Below are 22,647 nucleotides of genomic sequence, written 5' to 3'. Positions count from 1 at the left end.
GGATGGGAATCACCAGTAAATGCATATTTAGTAAAAGGGCAAAGTAGGGATGTACTTGTGGAAGAGAAACAGAAGAGAGATGAAGATAATGCAAGGATATCTAAGAGAGTGACAAGAATAAGTGTGGATCAACCTAAAACTACAAATCTGCCACCTCTCGAGCATGTTATGGAAGAGGTTGGGCAAGAGGAGCAAAAACAGGACAGCAAGCAAAAGAGCAAACAACTAGGATATAAGTTGCAATCTGATATTGAGATAGCCACAGATGCCTTGGAAGAACTTGTAGTGGAAGAGTTAGCCATTGTATCTAGATTTTCTTAATGCATATGAAGAGGTTTATGAAGCTCATGTTTTACTTGATGCAGGGACTCATAGGGAGATTGATGAAGTGTTGGATGCACATGATTTGCAGGATACAATCATCATTTCTGAGACAGTTCATGAGCTCGAAGATATGCCTTTAGAGGATGTTAGATGTAATGCTCCACAGTTGGAAACTATTTTGGATGCTTTGTCAAAGGCCTTGATAGGCAACTTAAAGATACTTCAAGATATGGACTACTTGACTATTTTTGGTAATGGTCAGCACGTGTTGGATGCAAGTAAGGCTTAGTTTATGTTTGATGTGGTATATAATTGTTAGTATAAGTAGATTTCCATGCGTTGGACTCTGAAAGAGCAGGTGTTGGGAATAAAGGCCCTCGTGCCTTTTAATGTGCTCGGATGTGAACACACCCTTAGCACTTGTACTTACACATATATATATCTATCTAAAAACCTAAAATGGTACACTCGTCATTGTACCCAAAAAAATTGTGCACACTCTCTACTCTGCTCTCTCTCACTCTCTATCTCGCTGCAGCTAACGAACACTGACTATCTTGATCTTTGTGCCTCCCGGTCACTACAAATTGGTATCAGAGCGGGCAAGATACAGCTCAGGTGTTGCAGAAGTCCCAGGTGGACTCGACGATCAGCAGCCGGCAATCGATTGGTGTAGAAGCGACTATAGCTGAAGAACAGCCAGGGCGACTAGTAGGGAGCAAGCGAAGCGACTACAGCCGACGACTGACAAGACAGTCGGGTGCAGGCATAACGGGCCAAGTGATTGGTCGGGGGTCTAGCGCGGACCACGGCGACAGCAGGCTTTGCTGACGGGCGACCGCGCGACTGTTGACTAGCGGACGGGACGACTTCAGCGGGTGACCAGCGGGCGGTACTTTGACGGCGACGTGCCACTGACCTAAACGGCCGTTGACCCACCATCTCTTTTTAAAAAATATTTGAGATTATTTTTGCCTCCTCTCCTCTAGGTGTTCGTGCGCGCAAGCACAGTGCGCAAATCTGTGCAGGTTTAGGCCCACAAACTTGGGGTTTTTCCCCACATTTGGGGACCTTAACGCACAATTGGACAATCTGACTTAGAAATTGCAAAATTTGTGCACATTTGCCTGGGAATTTTGAGGCTTTTCACATTTTAATGAAATTCTTTCAATTTCACTGAAATTAGTGCACACCGGACTTGAGAAATTTGGGGATTTGTCCAGATTTGGTGCGAGCAAGACACAACAGTGATATTTGTCTCAGAAATTGCAGGAATTTGTGACATTTTGTCTCTCACATTTGGGGCTTTTCATGTACATGCAAAATTGGGCTGAAATTTACCCAATTTCTCGACATTGATGCACATTGGACCCTGTGCAATTTGGGGCTTTTCCAGTTTGGGCAAAATTTGTGTGCTATTTGGTCATTTTATGTACGTGCGGGTTTAATTCCATGCAATTTGGACATCTAACACTTGGAAAAATTTGGGGGTTTTGCTGAAATTGCTCTATTTTGGCAAAATTGCGGTGTTCTATGCATGTCAGAGACCATGCAGATGTGTGGTTGATGCTTTGAGCACAAAAATTTTGGGGCTTTTGACCATGCGTGTCAAATTTTATGCCCGTGGCTACATGTACAACAGAAATTGCAGCTAAAATTTGGGATTTCTCATGTAATGATATGTATATGCCCTTGGAACAACTGTAATCAATTGTGGAATGCTCTAGTACATGGTTTGGTGCTTCTGAAAATTTACTTACAGATCTGAAATTTCTGCTTCTAGGCGGTCATTTATTGCTGGTTGGTACTTGTTTTTACCTTAGTCACTTGTGTGACAGCTTGGGCCTATATTTGCTGAATTTTTTGGTCACATTTGGGCTGAAAATCATGGCTGGTAGTAGTGACAACAATAATCTCATCCACATAAAGAAGCTTGAAGGAGCACATAACTTTGCAGTTTGGCAAAAACAATGCTACAATATCCTGTTGTAGAAGAAGCAGGCAAAGTTGATTAAGACCAAAGGGGCAAAGCCCTCAGATATGGAATAGGATGATTGGATGAGTTAAATGAGCTTGCACGCTCAACCATCGAGCTATCGATTTTTGATGCCTTGTTGTTCAACATTGAAGATTTGGAATTTGCATATGCTATATGGACTCGATTGGAAGAACTGTATGCACAAAAGAGTGCCGTAAGTAAAGTATATTGACTGAAAAAGCTTATGGATTTGCATATGAAAGAGGGTACAGCAATGTCTACTCACTTGAGTGAGTTTAACTCCATTTTCAGCCAGCTGGTTGCCTTGAAGTTTTTGATTGATGAAGAATTTAAGGCTACGTTCTTGCTTTGCACTCTTCCAGAGAGTTGGGATACATCCAGGACTGCTATGAGCAATTCCAATGTGATTCTTTTGTATTCTGATGTAGAGAGTGCTCTACTCATGGAAGAAATGAATCGGCAGAACAATGCATTCAGTAAGTTTTCTAATTCTTTGCATACTAGGGGCAGATCACAACAGAAAGGCAAATCTGATAGCAAGGGACGTAGTAAATCACGTGGCAAAGATGTTGAATGCCATCATTGTGGCAAGCAGGGTCACTTTAAACGTGACTGCTACAAATGGAAGAAAGAGAAAGGAAAGGGAAAAAAGACAAATGATAGTAAGGAAGAGAAGAAAGAGGGTCAACCCAAGAAGAGCAGTGTCAAAATTGAAGAGGTGTATGTAGTCACTCGTGACAGTGACAGTGGGAATGACGTACTCTTGGTCTCTTCACACTTTGGTGCACATGCTTTACTTGCAGATACAGATGATGACATACATACCTGGATTCTCGATTCAGGTGCTTCCTTTCATGTCACTCCTCATCGTGAGTGGTTCTGTGCCTATACAGGGGGTCGACATGGTGTTGTCCATCTTAGGGACAACTATGCATGTGACATTGCAGGTATTGGCAATGTGCAGTTGTAGTTTCAGCATAGTTCTGTCTTTACGCTTCAGCATGTATGGCATGTACCTTAGCTCAAGAAGAGCTTGATTAGCACAGGGCAGCTAGATGATGATGGATTTCATACCACCTTTGGCGATAGGAAATGGAAGATGTGTAAGGGATCTAGAGTGATTTCCTGAGGTTGTAAAAGTGATACCTTGTATCCTCTCCATGTATCTAGTGTGAGTGATCATGTTGGTGCCATGACCGAGCAGCCAAGTGTTTCTTTGTGGCATGGCCGGTTGGGACATATGAGTCAAATTGGAATGACAGTGCTTTCTCGTTTGGGTTACTTGCCTTGTCTTCGTTATGTTGATTTTGAGCATTGTGTTTATGGTAAACATGCACAAACGTCTCATAAAAAGTCTCTTTTATTGAAATCTTCTCCTCTAGATTTAGTATATTCAGATGTATTTCAGATGCCAGGATTATCTTTAGGGGGAAAGAAATCTTTTGTTACCTTTGTCGATGATGCTACATGGAAGGTATGTGTTTATCCTATTTGTAGCAAGGATGAAGTTCTTGACAAGTTTAAAAAATTCTTGGCATTGGTTGAAAATCAAACTGATAAGACACTTAAGTGTGTTTGCTCTGACAATGGTGGGAATATGTGTCCAAGGCCTTTCAGGCATTTTGTGAGAGCAAAGGGATAAAGAGGGAGCTCATTGCCCCTCATAAACCACCCCAAAATGGAGTTGTAGAGCGTATGAATCGGACCATACAGGATAAGGTCCGTACGATGTTGTCTCATGCTGCATTACCCTATGGTTTTTGGGCAGAGGCTGTTATGACGGCCGTACACTTAATTAATTGGTCACCAAACAGGTCCTTGGGGTGGGGGGGAGTCTCCCTAGTAGCGTGGTCGTGCAAGCCACCTTCATATGCTTACCTGAAAGTGTTTGGCTGCGAGGCTTTTGTGCACATTCGTAAAGAAAAACGTAGCAAACTTGAGCCAAAGTCCTGTAAATGCATTTTCCTAGGATATGGTGACGAGGGTGAAATGGGTTATAGATTATGGGATCTCGAGCAAAGGAAAGTAGTACATAGCAATGATGTTATCTTCCAGGAAGATCGCATGTACAAACAACCCGAAAGAACGGAGGAAGTCCGTAGGGTTGTATTCTGGGAAGAAATACCTTTTGGACAGCAAAAATGTTCCCACTGTACACAGCAGCAAATACCTGGTGTAAATGAACTTGTGAATGCAGAAAATAATACTGGAAATGATCAGCCAGCTATAGCCTATGATAATAAGCCACCACATGTGCAGGAATAGTCAGGACAGCAAGCTGTTAATGCTGATTTGCAGGCTGAAATGCCAAGACAGCATGCTGAAAATGGAAACTTGCAAGAACAGCCAGTAAACAATGATCATTGGGTTAGGAGATCGCCTAGGGCTACTAGACAACCTGATAGATTTGTTCCTGGTGCAAACAATGCGGCTGATTATGTCATGTTGACAGACTGTGGTGAACCGTCTTGCTTCAAGGAAGCAAAAATGTGCCCACTGTACACAACAGCAAATACTTGCTGTAAATGAACCTGTGAATGCAGAAAATAATGGTGGAAATGATCAGCTAGCTATTGCCTATGATAATGAGCCACTACATGTGCAGGAACAGCCAGGACAGCAAGCTGTTAATGCTAATTTGCAGGCTGAAATGCCAAGACAGCATGCTGAAAATGGAAACTTGCAGGAACAACCAGCAAACAACGATCATTGGGTTAGGAGATTGTCTAGGGCTACTAGACAACCTGATAGATTTGTTCCTGGTGCAAACAATGCGGCTGATTATGTCATGTTGATAGACTGTGGTGAACCATCTTGCTTCAAGGAAGCAATGGACAGACAAGACAACAAGAAATGGTATAAAGCCATGTTGTTAGAAATGGAATCTCTTGAGAAAAATGGCACTTGGGACTTGGTGTAGTTGCCTAAAGGGCAAAAAACACTTCCATGCAAATGGGTTTACAAGATGGTCACTTCTGGTTCCTCACCAAAGTACAAAGCAAGATTGGTTGCGAAGGGGTACAAGCAGGAACATGGAATTGACTTTGATGAGATCTTCTCTCATGTAGTCAAAATGACTACATTGAGAACCATTTTGGGCTTGGTTGCAGGTGAAGATATGAAGCTTATATAGATGGATGTAAAAACTGCATTCTTACATGGTGATTTGCATGAAGACATATATATGCAGCACCCTGAAGGATTTGTGGAAAAAGAGAAAGAGAAGATGGTATGTAAACTTAAAAGGAGCTTGTATGGGCTGAAACAAGCACCAAGAGAATGGTATCATAAGTTTGATACATTCATAAGCACGAAGAGAATGGTATCATAAGTTTGATACATTCATGCAATTTTAAGGTTTTCATAGAAGTCAAGTGGATTCACTGCTTGTACACCAAGAAGGCAGTAGATGGCAGCTTGATTATCTTGGTTCTGTATGTTGATGACATGCTGATTGTTGGCAGGGATACTCGTGCCTTGGACTCACTGAAGCGAAGTCTTCATGGCAGCTTTGACATGAAGGATCTTGGTGATGCAAATCACATTCTTGGCATGCGAATACTCAGAGATAGGTTAAAAGGATTACTCTATCTATCTCAATAAGAGTATATCTCCAAGGTTTTGCAGCGTTTCAATATGGAGGGGGGGAAAACAATTGGGATTCCATTGTCTCCATATGTGAAACTAAGTGTAGAGGACAGCCCTACATTTGATGATAAGATGGCTGAAATGGCCAAGATACTATATGCTTCAGCTGTTGGTAGTTTGATGTATGCTATGGTTGCTACACATCCCAACATTGCCTTTCCAGCGGGAGTGGTTAGTAGATACATGGCAAATCTTGGTAAAAAGGAATGGGAAGCAGTGAAAGGTATTATGAGATACCTCAAAGGTATAAAGGAGTTGTGCATCTGCTTTGGAAAGCGGAAGGCATCTCTTATTGGCTTTATGGATGCAGAGTATGCTGGTCATGCGGATTGCAGAAAGTCCACTTCTGGGTATGTGTTTACTTTCCTAGGAGGAACAGTCTCTTGGATCTCCAGATTACAAAAGTGTGTTGCATTGTCTACTATAGAGGCAAAGTATGTGGCTGCCACCGAGGTATACAAAGAGGCTTTATGGCTTTCACGTCTGGTGGGAGAGGTTGGCATTACAGAGTTACCTATTCTCCATTGTGACAGTCAGAGTGCTATCATGCTAGTACGGAATCCCGTCTTTCATGCGAAGACAAAGCACATATAAGTGAAGTACCACTTCATTAGAGATGTACTTGACAATAAGAGCATTGAGCTTGTCAAAGTGCATATAGATGATAATCTTACAGATCTTCTCACGAAGGGTCTTCCAGCAGCAGAGCAGTTTGCTCATTGTCGACAGAGGATGGGAGTTGGATAGATATATATGTATTTCAGCTTGGTACATACCTAGACTTAGTCGATTCTTCTCTCCTCGTAAGGCACATTGGCTTTAGGTGGGAGGTTATTGGGAATAAAGACCCTTGTGCCTTTTAATGTGCTCGGGTGTGAATACACCCTTAGCACTTGTACTTACACATACATATATATATATATCTATCTAAAAACCTAAAGTGGTACACTCGTCATTGTACCAAAAAAAATTGTGCACACTCTCTACTTTGCTCTCTCTCACTCTCTGTCTCATTGCTGCTAACAAACACTGACTATCTCGATCTTTATGCCTCCCGATCACTATAGCAAGCATGTTGCTATGTATTTGTTGATAAGTGTATTATGAGCATGTATATGGAGGTTCCACAACCTCTATTGTATGATGCGCACCCAAGGCCTTATGACCCTAGAGAGGGTACTAGGTGTGGCTCAAGAGTTGCGCCAATGCTAGTCATTTTAATCTATGATTTAGGGGAATGCCTTCTTATGTGCATAATAAGCAACAAGTTAATGCTATGGATTTTTGATCCGGGTGGTGTATCGGTGGCACATACGGGAAGATGCGTATTTTTAGAGGGGGTGGATGTCATATCGCTACGCGGACACAGTGTGAAAAAAACTTGTAGTGCATCATCATCTGGCTTTCTTATGAATCTAGAGAGTCAATGTCATCTTAGTCATTAGTGCTGGTTTCCATAGTATGGTTAGTTTCAAAATACGAGATTTTTAGACAAGTTTAGCTTATTTTTGATATTTTGGATATATTTCTTGTAAATATTCTAAAATGGTATAGAAAATTTCTAGAATAGAGTGACATGCAAAAAGCAAGTGGCTTTTCAGTTAATTTTGGGAGATCTCATGTAAAAAAAGGAACTTTTGGATTTGCGCACCATGCGATCACAGTTTATAGGTAGCAAATAGCACTCTGAGCGGGGATAAGAAGGTATCATCTGGGAGAATTTTAAGTAGGTGTTCTAAAGTTTTACTCCCTTTCGGAGCCAACGAAACTATCAGATTTACTGTTTGAGCATCAGAGAAGAAGCTAGGTTTTGGTGATTGTTTTTGGTCTACCAGTGAGCTCCAAGAGATCTAATGCTTGGAGATTTCTTTCGAGTAGTCTCAGACAAGGATTTTGTTTATCTTCTCAGGTTCTATCAATACATAGTGCTTTGATTCATTAAATTTTGTCTTTATCTTGTGTACCTCTTGTCTATTCTTTTTCTTCTCTTCTATCTCCTATTTTCTACTTTCTTCTCTCTCTGATCCTCGGTGGATACAACCTTTCGACTAAAATCCCTTTGATATTGGTGGTGGATGTCGTGTTGCTACACGGATACAATGTGAAAAAACTTGGAGTGTATCATCATCTGGCATTCTGATGAATCTAGAGAGTCAATGTCATCTTAGTCATTAGTGCTAGTGTCCATAGTATAGTTACTTCTAAAATACGGGATTTTTGGATAAGTTTAGCTTATTTTTGATATTTTGGATATTATTTCTTGTAAATATCTTAAAAAGGTATTGAAAACTTCTAGAATAGAGTGACATGCAAAAAGCAAGTGGCTTTTTAGTTAATTTTGGAAGATCTCATGCAAAAAGACGGGACTTCCGAATTTGCACGATGCACGATCGCAGTTTACAGATAGCAAACAACACTCCAACCAGGGAGAAGAAGAAGGAGTGAACTGGGAGAATTGTGAGCAGGTGTCTTGAAGGTTTATCTCCCTTTCGAAGCTAATAGAATCGTCAGATTTGCCATTTGAGCATAAGAGAAAAAGCTAGTTTTTGGTGTTCTTTTTTGGTCTACCAGGGAGCTCCAAGAGATCTTATGCTTCGAGATTGCTTTCGAGTAGTCCCAGACAAGGATTTTGTTTATCTTCTCAAGTTCTATCAATACATAGTGCTTTGATTCATTGAGATTTATCTTTATCTTGTATACCTCTTGTCTATTCTTTTTCTTCTCTTCTATCTCTTATTCTTTACTTCCTTCTCTCTTTGATCCCTGATGGATACGACCTTTCGACTAAAACCCCTCCGATAGCGTGCCATAACTCCCACTGCAAATGCTATGTGAGGATGAGTGGCTATCATGGCATACATCAAACTGTCCATTGCGGATGCATAAGGGATCTTGGCCATCTTAGCTTTCTACTCATGAGATTACAAACAATTGGCTTGACTAATCTTCATATGAGAAGGTAGAGGATAGCCAATAGAGTCTAGACTTACCATCCTATATATAAAAGTGCTTAAGGACTTTTTGGATATACGCCTATTTTGACAGATAAAGAAGCCCCTTAGAGCAATTGCCCGTGATGCACATCCCAAGAATATACGAGGCTTGTTTTATATCTTTCATCTCAAAGCTCTTCTTGAGATGAGTTTTCGAGGCATCTAGTTCATCAAAAGTTCTCCCGGCAATAAGCATATCATCCACATAGGGTACCAAAATCATAAGGTTGCCATCATGAGTCTTCTTCATGTATAAACACGGATCTATAGTACTACAACTATATCCTTGTGAATGCATAAAAACATTAAACTTATGATACGATTCCCTAGGTGCTTGTTTAAGGCTATAAAGGCTCCTTCTTAGCTTGCACACTAGTAGGTGTTCCTTGCCTTGTTTTTCAAAGCCCTTAGGTTGTTGCATATAGATCTCATCATGCAAGTCGCCATGTAAAAACGTCGTCTTTATGTCCATTTGATAAAGGTCCAGATCTAGCTAAGAAGCCAACCTACGCGCCATTTTGACTAGAGAAGAAAATACTTCATCGAAGTCAACACCATATTCTTGCTTGAAACCCTTAGCTACCGATTTGGCCTTAGCGGGCTTGGGGCATCTAGGAATACTTTTTAGTTGTATATCCACTTGTATGGTAATGCCTTCTTGTCACTAGGCAAATAAATGAAATCCTACGTATGGCTAGTCTATAAAGAGTCATACTTCGACTGCATAGCCCCGTGCCATGAGTGACTATCATCTCTATGTATGGCCTCATCATAAGAGAGTGGCTCACTCGCAGTAGTCACCATAACATAATCTAGGGGGGGCGTAAAGCACTTAGGCTGACATTTGGCTCTAGTAGAGCATCTCAAAATAGGTTGATCCTGCACAATAGGGGGGCGTAAGCCATTGGAGCATTAGCTTTTGCTAGTTGTCTAATTGGCTGTACAGGGGAAGGAGTCTCCTCTTGAAAGATCACACTGCATATCTCAACTAACTTCTCAGGCTGCTTATGCACCTTTTCCCCATGGAAAACGACATCATGGTTGCGGATAACCTTGCGAGCTTGCGGATCCCATAAGCGATAGTCCATCTCACTTGCATCTCCATAGCTAGCAAAGATGCAGTTCACAGACTTAGGATCCAGCTGATTGCGCTTGTCCCTGGATACATGGCAGAATGCTTCACAACCAAAGATGTGCAAATGAGCATATGATGGAATTTTCCCTGTTTATACCTCCTTTGTAACTTGGCAATCAATAACAGTGCAAGGGAGTTGGTGAATAAAGTATATGGCAGTAGTAATTGTCTCAGCCAAAAAATGATGGGGTAAGCTTGTCCGGCCAAGCATACTGAGGACTCTTTTCTGAATCGTCCTGTTCATGCGTTTGGCAATACCATTTTGGGGAGTGGTGTAGGAGGCGGTCAACTGATGCTTAATACCGCACTCATTGCAAAATTGCTCAATAGCTTTCAAGACATACTCACCCCTATTATTTGACCTTAGGCATTTCAGCCTATACCTAAACTGGTTCTTAACAAGATTAAGCCAATGCTGAAAGGTAAACAAGTTATCCAATTTTTGCTTAATAGGGTAATCCCAGATCTTATATGAGTAATCATTAATGAATGTAATAAAGTACTTTACACCACCAAGCAATTGACAGGGCATGGGACCACATATATTGGAATGAACAAGAGCTAGAGGCTCACCCATGCGCTTCATGTCAGACTTCTTATGTGTACTATGGGTTTGCTTGCTATACAAACAATGATCACAAGACTCAAAACACTTAATAGTCTAGGAGTGGAGATACTGTAAATTGGTAAGCATTTTCATTCCTTTCAAAGATATGTGCCCAAGGCGACGATGCCAAAGAGATACATGTGGAATTGCAGCCATAACCAAAACATGGGCAGTTGATCCAGATACAAGCAAAGAATAGAGGATACTAGACTTAATAATGAGATTTCCATCGGTAATTTTCCATGAGGAATCACCAAAAGAGACAACATAACTTGCATCATCTAAGGTGCCAGCAGAGATGATACTCTTTGTGAGAGCTGGTACATGACGTACATCATGAAGAGTGAACATGGTGCCTGAAACAAAGTGTAGCTAGACATCACCAATACCAACTATCTCCAATGCAAGTTCATTATCCAAACGGACAGATCCAATCATACTGCAATAGGAGTGAAACTACTTTCTATGAGGGGTCACATGAAAGGAAGCTCCCACCAACAATGAGTATATCCTGACAAAGCATCAGTTAGCTGTGAAGCATCCAAAGAAGAAGTTGCCAAGATAAGATCATCAGATACATCAGGCTGCATCACTCTAATCTCCTTAATCTTGACACTAGACTTGCCAAGCACGATGCTGCGATCATTATTCTTTTCTTGCAATTTACCCTTTCCCTTTTCCTTACACTTGTCTTCGCGTATTTTATGGCGCTATGGCTGAATATGACCTGCTTTCTGACAATAATGACAAGACCGAAGTTATGGCTATAGGACTTACTGCAAGTGCCCACGTTTCCTAGATTGAGACATATTAGAGTCTCTACTACGGCCATTACCTTCTTGCCAGTCTCTCACAGTCAATGCATGTGATGTATGGGAAGCACCATGTTCTTTCTGTTCACCTCTTTTGTCAGGAGGGCACTCTTAACATTCTGTAATTTCAGCCCATCCTTAGCAGAGAGAGTTGTGCGGAAAGTGTCCCACGACTCAAATAGAGTACCAAGTAGAAATAAAGGATGCAAAGTATCCTTGAACTCAATCTCCTGTGAAGCTAAATGATTGATGATGGAGTGAAACTCATTGGAGTGTGTAGAGATAGAAGTTCCTTCCTTCATGCAAAGGTCCATCAACTATTTCAGCCAATACATTTAAGAGGCAGGACTTTGCTTGTCATAAAGATTCTTAATTTGTGTCCAAAGCTTATATGCAATCTGAGTTCCAGTCACAGCATTGTAGTGAATTTGCTTGGAGAGTGATAAAATGATTGTGGACTTACACAGCTTATCCAGTTCATCCCAATCCTCAGCTGCAATGTTTTGGGGTTTGGCATGCCCATTTTTGAGTGGTCCAACTTACTGTTTCTGCACTAAAACCTATCATATCTAGGTCTTCCAATAGTTGTAGTTGGTTCCATCTAGTTTCTCAACATTGAAGATGGCACTGTCACGAGAACCACTAGCCATAGTGAGACCAAGCAAGTACACAAAAGGGCAAGACGGGCTGCTGTAATACCCTGCAAATTAGCCCCAAAACCACTTGTAGATTAAGCAAGAGATAAGAGATACTGCCAAAGGAATGAGCTGTCCACAAATTGTAGGCAAGTAATTGTTAAGTCCAAGTGACTGCCCTCAAATAGAATGCATAAAACTGAAATGACAGGCTGCTGATAAAAACCACCAAAAGTTACGAATGGTAGTTCGACACAATTAAATCTTTTGGTTGAAGCACATAATTTACGAGCTGGACTAATTTGGCCAACATATTCAAAACTAAGCCAAATAGTAGATCATGAGTATAAAGCAATTGATTATTATCTTCAAACTACTTTTCAAAATTTAACATTGCTAGGACATTGTGGAGAGCTTTAAGTGTAGAAAGGAAACTTTTGAGATTTTACTTCACATCCTTGTGATCATATGCATATGTAAGAATCTTTGATAGGGAGTGATTGGACTAAAGTAAAGCCTTGTCACCATAGCCTGCTATGATGTTATAACAGAGGGAAAACTAACATGCATGCAATATTTCTATGTTAGGCTACATTCTCTTTCTTTCTTTGAAAATCAGGGGTTATTTGCTTCAATTAATGAAAATTCTGATACATGTGATTCATGTTATGAACTGCTACTGCATTTTCCTCACTTACAGGGTGGTGTATGGTGCAGTCAATGATGTTCGATGATTCCTTACATGCTAATTTTCAGTTTTGTAAATTGTCTTGTAGGCTTTGGATGCAGTGGAACAAGAGGTTGTAGGTTTGTCTGAGTGTTGTGACAGGTAGAGTTCTCTTCTGTTGGGGGTTTCCTCCATTTTTTTTTTTTGGTTGTTGAAGTTGCAATAAGTAGCAATTTCACTTTAATCAAAGACACAAATTTGTTGGCACAGAAGTGATGGGGTCAAGAAAATGAACAGTTTGGTTGCAATGCATACCTATCATGTTAGGTGTTGAACTTGTGCTGTTTTCAGTGTTCGCATCTCTAGCATCACACATTTCAGTTACTGTGTTTGTTTCTGATTGCCATGCCCTTTCCATTGTGATGGTTGTTTATATCAAATGTGTGGTTTTCAAGATTACCTGGTAGATCATGAATCAAAAAGCCCCTTGTCTGTACAAGCAATATTGACATAATTTTTGCTGTTTTGAGTGTAGGTAAGGCTTGGAAAGTGGCTTTAAGAATGAATCTTCAATATGAATGGTCTTATGCAAAATGTGAAATAGAAGCCTTTTTGCCTATAATTGTGTGCTTGAGGATCATGAATGAAAACCCTTTGTATGTCTCCATTGGATGATGTAGCATGTTGTCAATGAGAGCAGGAAGTGATGTGCTATCTCTTTGGTTATGCCATCCTGTGATGTCTATGACAAACTTCACCACTTGAAGGCTGCTTCTCTAAAATGTTCCTCTCCAACATAGCTAGCCATACATGCCTGTGTCATAGATGAGCTCGTAGGGAGTGCCTCTCCAATAATCACTAGCCATGCATGCATGCTTCATAGATGTCATCATATGCCTTAAAGTTAAAAACTTAAATTTTCAGCACATAACAAGTAAATTCTAAATGCGTAAAGGTTTGTTTGCTTTCAGTTCCATAAGTCTACCTTAACACTTTGTGCAAGAACCCATAGTATGGTCTTTATAAATTCACTGTTTGAAGCTCCCTACCCTTGTGAAGATTAAAGATGAAATCTTTGCTACCGATGAGTCCAATGAGATTCGTAAAGTACATTGGGACAGGTTGAAAAATATAGTTTAATGGTCTCAAATGAAATAAAGAAAATCATAGAAGTGATCGGAATTGTGAAATTAGTGGAGTTAGGATTTTGTTGAAGGAGCAAGAAAGAAAGATGAAACCACTATGCCAAGCTTTGTAATGGGTTATTATGGACCTTTTAGACTCAATAATAATTAACAAGACTCCATAAGATTGATTTGCAAGCCATTTGAAGGTTCACAAAGCTTTTATGAAAGTCCACTAGAGGAATAATAAGGGTGAACCATCAAATGAGCTACTTCTTATCCATCAGGAGTCATGAGTAGATGAATTGGAACAAGTTGTATTGATGAAAGTCCACTAGAGGAATAATATGGGTGAACCATCAAATGAGCTACTCCTTAAGAATCCATCATGAGTAGATGAGTTGGAACAAGTTGTACTTTTGAACCAAAAAACATTGTGGATCTTGATTGGACAAAACTTATGATTTCTTCAAGATACTGCTGTGAATGAGTAATGTGGAAGAGAGAGAGAGAGAGAGAGAGAGAGAGACAGAAAGAAAGAAAGATATAACATCTTTTGAGGCCAAAAGTGGCCTATGAGACAAAACTAAGTACTATATCGTTTGTCACTAGGCATCCAAGTGTGATGCACTAAAAGATGATTAATGATGTACTGTGAAAAGAACTGAAAGTGATGTACAAGACAAAATAGTGCCCATGTAGGGATACAATAGGAGGATGAAAGAGTACATGTCTAGCTATGTGGCTAAGGGATATCCATATATCTAGTTCCACCCGGTCATGATTGGTGGATAGAGTATGTCACTTGATGAAATTATGTGGAGCTAGTATGTGGAATGAGCCCTCAGCTCTGTCATGTGCTACTCATGTCGCTAGTAGCAAATCTTCCCCATCTCTCTCTGGTGTAGCCTTTGGTTGTGGTATCCTTGTATCGGTGGTTGGTGTGTTGCTCTGATCTCCTCAGCTCTTTGGATTGTCACCCCTCTCCATGTGGCTGCTATATGTGGAGTCATTGTCTAGAAGAAATTGGTAAGCTGTGACTAATGTCCCCCTCTTTGTGTGCTGCTTGCCTATAATAATGATGTGTTGAGTCTTTGAATCTTGAGTAAGTACTGGCCTAGGTGGCGCTAGTCTAGGGACTCCATGGCTAGTTTGAGGGAGGTGTCCTCTCCGAATAGCATGGGGTATCTAGCTTGAGCTGTGCTATAGGCTCCACATCTACAACTATAGTGCTCCTTGCTCTCCACCTCCTCTTGGCATTGTATGCAAATCTGCTCAGCTCTAGGGATGTGGGCTGCCCTCCCATTCTCAATCTTGAGCTGATAAGAGGATACTCTGAGTTGATCGATGGCTACTTGCATCTCATGTGGCATGTATACACCTAGTTATTCCAGTCTCACAATGAAGCCATCCCCTCTAGTCCTCATAAAGTGATTCTTGTAGTACGATATCTTCGGTGGAAGAGGTTGTTGGGGTGAAACCCATGTGTGCTGTATGTACAATTGATAAAGGTCCCGTCACATGACCAAGTGTGTGGGAGAGGTGTATAAAGGGGGATTCAGGGTCATATTGAAAGGGGGGAGGTGGTCCATCTTGATCCCATATCCTATAAGCCATTGTTGGACCTATGCATACCATAAAGTCTCATGTCTTGCCTAAGCTAGCTATTTAGATGCCTTGAAAGCTCTCCTAGGCAGTCTATTTGGATGCATGTCACGTGCTTTGTGTATGAAGCTAATGGTTTGAAAAAGGGCCTCCATCATCATTGGGGAGGGAGTGCAACAAACTCGGCTCTAATAATCTCATATGGTATAGATGGTTTGCTGCAGATCATCTATGAGAACATGATGACCTCGTTAGGCTGCCGCTATTAGTATTGTCGATTTATCATCTCGTGGTTGTGAGCTCTTGTCAGAGTTTGACGGAGACATGGGAGGTCTAGCATTTTGGTATGCATTTTCTCCTGTTTGAGGCCCTTTCCATATGTTTGTTAGTCGGTTTATACCTCCTGCCCGTGCTAAACTGTTCGGGATGCCATGAAATTATTTGTTGCATTTTTCCATGCAGTTTGACTGCATTTATTGCAGTCCTATGGTCTTTTTCAGCTGGTCGGCCATATTTAGGGCCTCTGTACACAGGTCGGCCAGATTAGGGGGACTTCAGCTATTTATAGCTGTTCCCTTCTCACTTTGGTCATCCTCTTTTGCAAGTTGCTCCTCCGACTTCGGGCATACTCCTCCGTCTCTGGTGCTGTTGTTGCCATCATCAAAGATATGTAATACAATGTGCAAATGTTTCGTATGTTTCTCCAACGACTTGCTATAAATAAGGATGTCGTTGAGGAAAACGACTATCCACTTTCTAAGATACAAACAAAATATTGATGGAAAGTTGTGGAAGCATTGGTTAATCCAAAAGGTAGGACCAAAAATTGATAATGTCCATACTACGTTTGAAATGTAGTATGGTTTTTTGGGATAGTTTCCAAAGTTATCTATATTTGACGGTAACTGGATCTAAGATCAATTTTGGTGAACTATTGCATACCACAAAGCCGATCTATAAGGTCATCCATTCTAGATAACATATACTTATTCTTGATGGTCACCTTATTGAGACCTTTGTAATCAACAAAGAATTGCATTGTGTCATCCTTCGATTTAGCGAGAAGAACAGGTGTGCTTCATGGGGATTCACTAGGTTCAATAAAAGCCTTAGCTAAATAGTCTTGAGGTTACCTAGCCATCTCTTTTTTCTCCTTCGGGCGAAACTTGTAAGGTTGTCGAGAGACGGGATGGCTATTAGGCAATATCTCAATCCCATGGTCTAAGGTTTTGTGAGACGGCGAAAGTTTGTCAAGTAATTTGGACAGAAAGACATCAACATACTCATGTAATATCAGATCCAAATACTCACTTATATTTGAATTTATATTAAGATTATTATTAAAAGAAACTGAACTATATTAAAAATTAGATGATTAAACTTTTTCAGCAAAACAAATATAAGGTGCAACACTTGGATGGGAGAAATATTCACTAAATTTCATTGCTGAAATCATGTGTACATTATTTTCTGTGATCCCGAAGGGTAAACAACCCTCGATCACATGAAAATGATCATTAAGTTCAAAAGAAAATACATAATTTTTATAGTTAATGTACAAGGAGGAATATTTATCAAAGAACCATGGCATACCAAGAATGACATCGACGTGATTAAGGCTTATAAGTTAGAAAACCATTAGCTGATGATACTGTTGGATTGAAGGATCCAAATCTGGTACCACTTGATCCTAGCGATTCATAGTGGGGCCCTAAAAATTTGGTTAGTAGGTATTGTATGGAGCCATAATCTCCACATCAACCCCTTGAGCGAATGAAGTGGATTGCAGAGCATCTCGTTCTGGTAATCAGGGATTTCAACAGCAATCTGAAATGGTATCATATGTAAAGCAATGCTTGAGAATCGTCCAAGGCCTTTGGTTTATGCAACTGATCTTTTAACTCTCAAGATCTTTTTCCCCTACCTAGCTCAAATAGTTTTCGAAAATTTTGAATCCTATCATCAGTCTTATAATGTTTTTGAAAAACAGATTGAAAACCAGTCCATGTCACTGGCTTGGGATGTATCCCTGCCACCAAGCATACGCCTTCCCTTGTAACATGATTTGTATCTATTCAATGCGCTGACGGGAAGCCATGATGGTAAGAGAAAACGTATGAGGTGAGAGAAAACAAATAGATTGGTAGGGTATGTGCTAATTAGAATTTAGAGAGAGATAGGCTACAATTGAGTATAGGATTGCAACCAGGTTGCATTTAATGCAAATTTGTTCAATCTCCCCCCCAACCCCCGCCCGCCCGCCCCCCCTCCCCCCCCCTTCCCCCCCAAAAAACAAAAAAAGGGAGGTAGCTTTATTCAAATGGTAGGACAAGTCCGTTTTAAAAGCTATTTAAAGAAAGGTTATAAGACAAGAAGAAGAAATGAGATATAAATTCCATTTGATTCTTCTTTCTTTGAAGGCAGCAGACTGATCACCAAAACAGAGCAATAGGATGCTGTAAAGGCTGAAAACTAATCATCCGAGGCAAAGAACTATCAAACAACAACAAGAGAGGTGTTTGCTTATGTAGGCGGCCTGCTCGATAGCAAAAACATAGGTACTGCAACAGTCGCTCAGTGAGAGATGGCAACAATCTATCACTTGGCACCGGATCTAAAACACAAGCTAATTAGGTGCTATGATGAGGTAGCAGATGGAGACCTCCAAACAATAGGGCAATGACTGGAAACAAGCCACCTAGGGCTGGGTGATGATGGGCTGTAGTCAATGATAGCTGGACAGCAAATGGTAGGTGTCTGATGGATGAAATCTACATGATAGAGTAAGAGACTTGCACAAAAGAATGACCTACATCGTGGGTAGATTGTATATTTATAGATGTGGATAGACCCTCCCAAATTAGGGTTTACACAGAAACTCTCTCTAACTTCTCCCCATTTTAGGGGTTTTCATCAATTAAGCATGTTTTGGGACTATTTAAGAGACTAAGTAGCATGTAATGCATTTTTTAGCTCAACAAGAGATGGCTACATTATTGCTTTGTGGATTTTTGCATGGCCTTTCACACAGTATCGTGTGCCAAGGCTCATGCAAAGACAATAGAAGCTCAAGGTTGCAACTGAGATGAGATGGGGTTGTTACATTTTTGGATATCCAGATAGGCACTAGTAGGGGCAAGTGAATGCACTAAGGGCACTTCGGGGTTAGGGCAGCCAAGTCCTATTTATAGGACTCAAGGCCTATTGTAAACATTCATTGTGTGATCACCACTCTTGGCTCATTGGCCAACACGTTTGTACACTGAGATAGTGTGGGCTGGTGGTATAGGATGCAATCGTGACCGAGAGTGCTGGTAGCTCCCGAGCTTGGGGTGAACCCATTTGGCTCTATGGCTAGGAGATGAGTCTGATGTCCAGTCCCTTTAATTGTGGATAGGGCTTGTGTCATGTCTCGTGTGCAAGTTGGATCCTAGGGGGATGTTTCATTGGTATTAGAGCGTCAACTTGCAATTGGACACAAGATCCAATGACATGCACAAAACCACTTTTGCTCACGGAATTTTGATGGTTCACACTTGACAGGTACACCTTTATCTTGTTAAGGGTAGTATGGAACACCGCAAGCAAGAGGGACATGCATAGGGGACACATGTTGCAAGTGGTGGATATAATGGCAATGTATATTTCTTGTCCAATACTTATGCTCGGGTTTTGATGGGGCGATGCTTTTGCGCAAGGATTTTTAGTGGTTCTGACTATTGGAGTTCGGGAAGCTAAAACTCCAAGGCTATGGCAAACCATCGTTAGAAGCTAAAACCTTATGGACCAGCTAAGCATCAAAATTTTAATTAACAGTAATTTTTGTCTATTTAATATCTAAATGTCAATGTTATACTATAGTATTAACTGACCAATTGGAAAGGAAGGCTTCACATATGGCCTCATTGCAAGGGTGGGTTGGAGTCTCATCCCAGGCATGGAGGCAATTCAAAGATAGAGTGACCAAGAGTTGAAGCGAGTAGTAAAGTTCAACACTCCATTGGAGCAAGAAAATTTAAAAAGAGCATCTCTTACAAGAGAGCTAGAAGAAGCTTGTCAAACACAAGCACAACTCTAGGTAGCCCTTATAGATCTACAAGTCACAATCAAGGCAAATCTAATAGGAGTAGTGGCTAGGGTGGAACAAGGAGTTAGCCAAGTGCATGTAGAAATTCTTTAGAAAATGGCTATGGACTTGGCAAACTCCATGTGGTGTTGCAAAAGCTGAAGGTGGATGATGTGGGTTTGTCCTCTGATGGTTGAGGCAGAGGGGGTTGTTTGAATACATGATACAGTGAGGTGGCATATGTATGCCATGTAGTTGGAGAGGTAATGGGACTGGAAGATGGGATAGTCCCTCCCCTTGTAGAGTTATATTATTGACAAGGAGCAAGCTCCTCCATTACAAATAAACCAGCTGTTAACTTGTAGATCTTAGGAACAAGATCACGGTTCCTTGCACAGTATACAATCGGCTAACACTTGCATAACTTGGAAGTTGGCATATTTTGATCCTTCTTGAGTCTCTTCTTCTCTCCTACACAATATGTATAGGGATCTCCTCTTAGAGCTTAATTTCAATAGAGCTTCCACAGCACTTGTACAGCTCGAGGGTTGGCGAGCTTGAACTTACACAGATCCTTGCACGGTATACAACTAGCGAGCACTTACACAACTCGGAAGTTGGCTCCTTTGATCTTCTTGATTTCTCTTCTTCTCTCCTACACAATATGTGTAGGGCTCTCTTCTTGGTGCTTGATTTCAGCAGAGCTTTTGCAGTACTTTGTGAGACTCGAACCGCCTTCTCTTCTCCTCTTACATGCATGCAAAGTGATGCTTCCTTCACCTCCTCCACACCCAAGGAGAGCCTTCTTTTTATAGGCTCAAAGAGCTTCTCTTCTTGGAGAGAGACTTGAGTGGAAAGGTTGATCTTCATGCAAGATATAGCTGTTCCAGGGCCTACTCTGCGGCACCAATTTTGGAATATCTCTCTGTGCGTTGCTCGGATAGAAAAACGTCCAACACAAAAGTTGTAGATCTCGCCGTTTCTGATAACCCTTGCAGGCCGTTTCTAGAGATCGGCTTTCTATGGCGAGATATTTTAAAAATGGATTCACCATGTCTATTTTAAGAAAAGCAGCTTTTTAAACTCTATTATTAACTTATGGTCCATGTAACCATCTTGAGCCATAGATAAGGAGATCTCATCAGATTGCCTTGGGCCTCAACCTTAAGATTGACTTCCACACAAAAGCTTGTGTCATCTTAGACCTTAGAAAGAGAAAATCACTTCTCTCCTCACTTTCAAAGGATCACGTCTCTCGTCTTTCTTAGTGAGAGAATTGCCTTTCTCGTTTATCTTATCTGTGATCTTAAAAGGGCCATAATAGTGATTAGAAAGCTTAACCACTTTACCATTTTGACCTTTCTACTTCTTCAAGCGAGCCTTCTCAAACTTAAGAAGAACGTACTGTCCCAACTTGAGATCTAACTTACGACGATGCTTATCAGCTTCGCGTTTATGCTTTTTTTGTGTCCTTTGGATAGCAGCTTTTACTTGAGTTAAAGTTGTATCAATGTCTCTAACAAACTCATCTGCTGCAAAGATCTTATCTTTCGCAAGAAGAATGGGTGGTAAATGAGGCTTACCATATATGATCTCAAAGGGTGCCTTATCAGTATTAGAGTGCACCGTGTTATTGTATGCAAACTTTACCAAAGGTAAAATACTTTTTCCATTCTCTTTGATTATCAGAGACATAGTATTTCAAAAGGTACAAAACAATAGAATTAGCACTTTCACTCTTCCCATCTGTTTGAGGATGATAAGAGGATGAAAACTTTAACCGAGTCTCGAGGTTCTCGAAGAGAGCTTCTCAAAAGAGACTGGTCATGCGGGGATCTCGATCACTTATAATGGGCTTAGGTATGCCATGATGCTTGAAAATATGAGAAATGAATAGCTTAGCCATATGATCGGCTTTGATTGTCTTTCGCACAGGTATAAAGTGTGCTTGCTTATTGAATCTATCAATGATAGTCCAGATTGCATCATTGCCTGCTTGTGTGTGAGGAAGCTCCATGATAAAGTCCATGGCTATACTTTTCCAAGGCTCATTGGGAATAGGTAATGGCTTCAATAGACCAGGTGGTTTATGCATCTCATACTTTACTTTTTGGCATATCTTGCACTTGCGGATATATCTTTCAATGTCAGCTCTAAGAGTGGGCCAAAAGAAACATCTTTCCAATGCTTGAGTAGTGGGTAGAATACCCCTATGTCCATCATATGGAGATGCATGTGCTTCATCCATTACCTTGTGTTGCAATGGTAATGCTACACAAATTGCTCGATGATGATACAAATAACTATCTCGAATCGAGTAAGGTGTAATCGATTGACTTGAGCTAAGCTAATCCCATATGGTTGAGAAGTCAAAATCTGTTGCATACATTTTGGGTAAATCCATGAACTCGTTATGGTAAACAGTTGTGATTACATTCACTCGAGGTTGCCGTGATAGAGCATCTGCTACTATATTCTTAGTTCCAGATGTGTGAAGGATTTGAAAGTGAAACATAGATAATAAATTTTCCCAACGTATCTATTTCTCTGAGAGCCTCTTTTGAGTGAGGAAGTATCTTAGACTTTGGTGATCTGTTTTAATAACAAAATCTGCACCAAGTAAATAGTGTTTTCATACTTGAAGAGCATGTACTACCGCCAAGCTCTTTCTCATATACTGAAGCATGTAGCTCTTGATCCTTGAGGCGTTGGCTCTCAAATGCTACTGCATGATGCTCTTGGTTAAGCACAGCTCCAATGCGATCCCCAGAAGCATCGCAGTGAACTTCAAAAGGTTTTTGAAGATCCGGAACCATGAGAATTGGTTCTTGAGTCACAAGAAACTTAACTATTTCAAAGGCTTATAGTTGCCTTGATCGCTAGCGAAAAGACTAAGGTCATGTAGAGGAGATGCAACATACTCAAAACCTCATATGAATCTTCTGTAGTATGAACACAGGCCCAAAAAACTTCTAACTTCATGTACAGAAGTGGATGTAGGCCATTCAATAATGGCTTGAATTTTCTCAGGA

General features: G+C 40.7%; 1 protein-coding gene across 1 annotated transcript in view; it reads left to right on the top strand.

Moving 5' to 3' along the window:
- LOC148027739 (oligomeric golgi complex subunit) overlaps window positions 1-22,647 on the top strand; it is a 76,472-nt gene that overhangs the window by 7,269 nt on the left and 46,556 nt on the right. Inside the window, exon 2 of the mRNA XM_087689439.1 lies at window positions 12,930-12,982. Within this exon, the coding sequence (XP_087545565.1) occupies window positions 12,930-12,982 (53 nt within the window). The remainder of the gene's footprint in view (window positions 1-12,929; window positions 12,983-22,647) is intronic.

The sequence above is a fragment of the Lygodium microphyllum genome, chromosome 12 (genome assembly GCF_053477565.2).
Source record: "Lygodium microphyllum isolate KBCC chromosome 12, Lygodium_microphyllum_v1.1.10, whole genome shotgun sequence".
Lineage (NCBI taxonomy): Eukaryota > Viridiplantae > Streptophyta > Polypodiopsida > Schizaeales > Lygodiaceae > Lygodium > Lygodium microphyllum.
The sequence above is the reverse complement of the archived record's forward strand: the minus strand, read 5'-3'. Positions and strand labels throughout refer to the sequence as shown.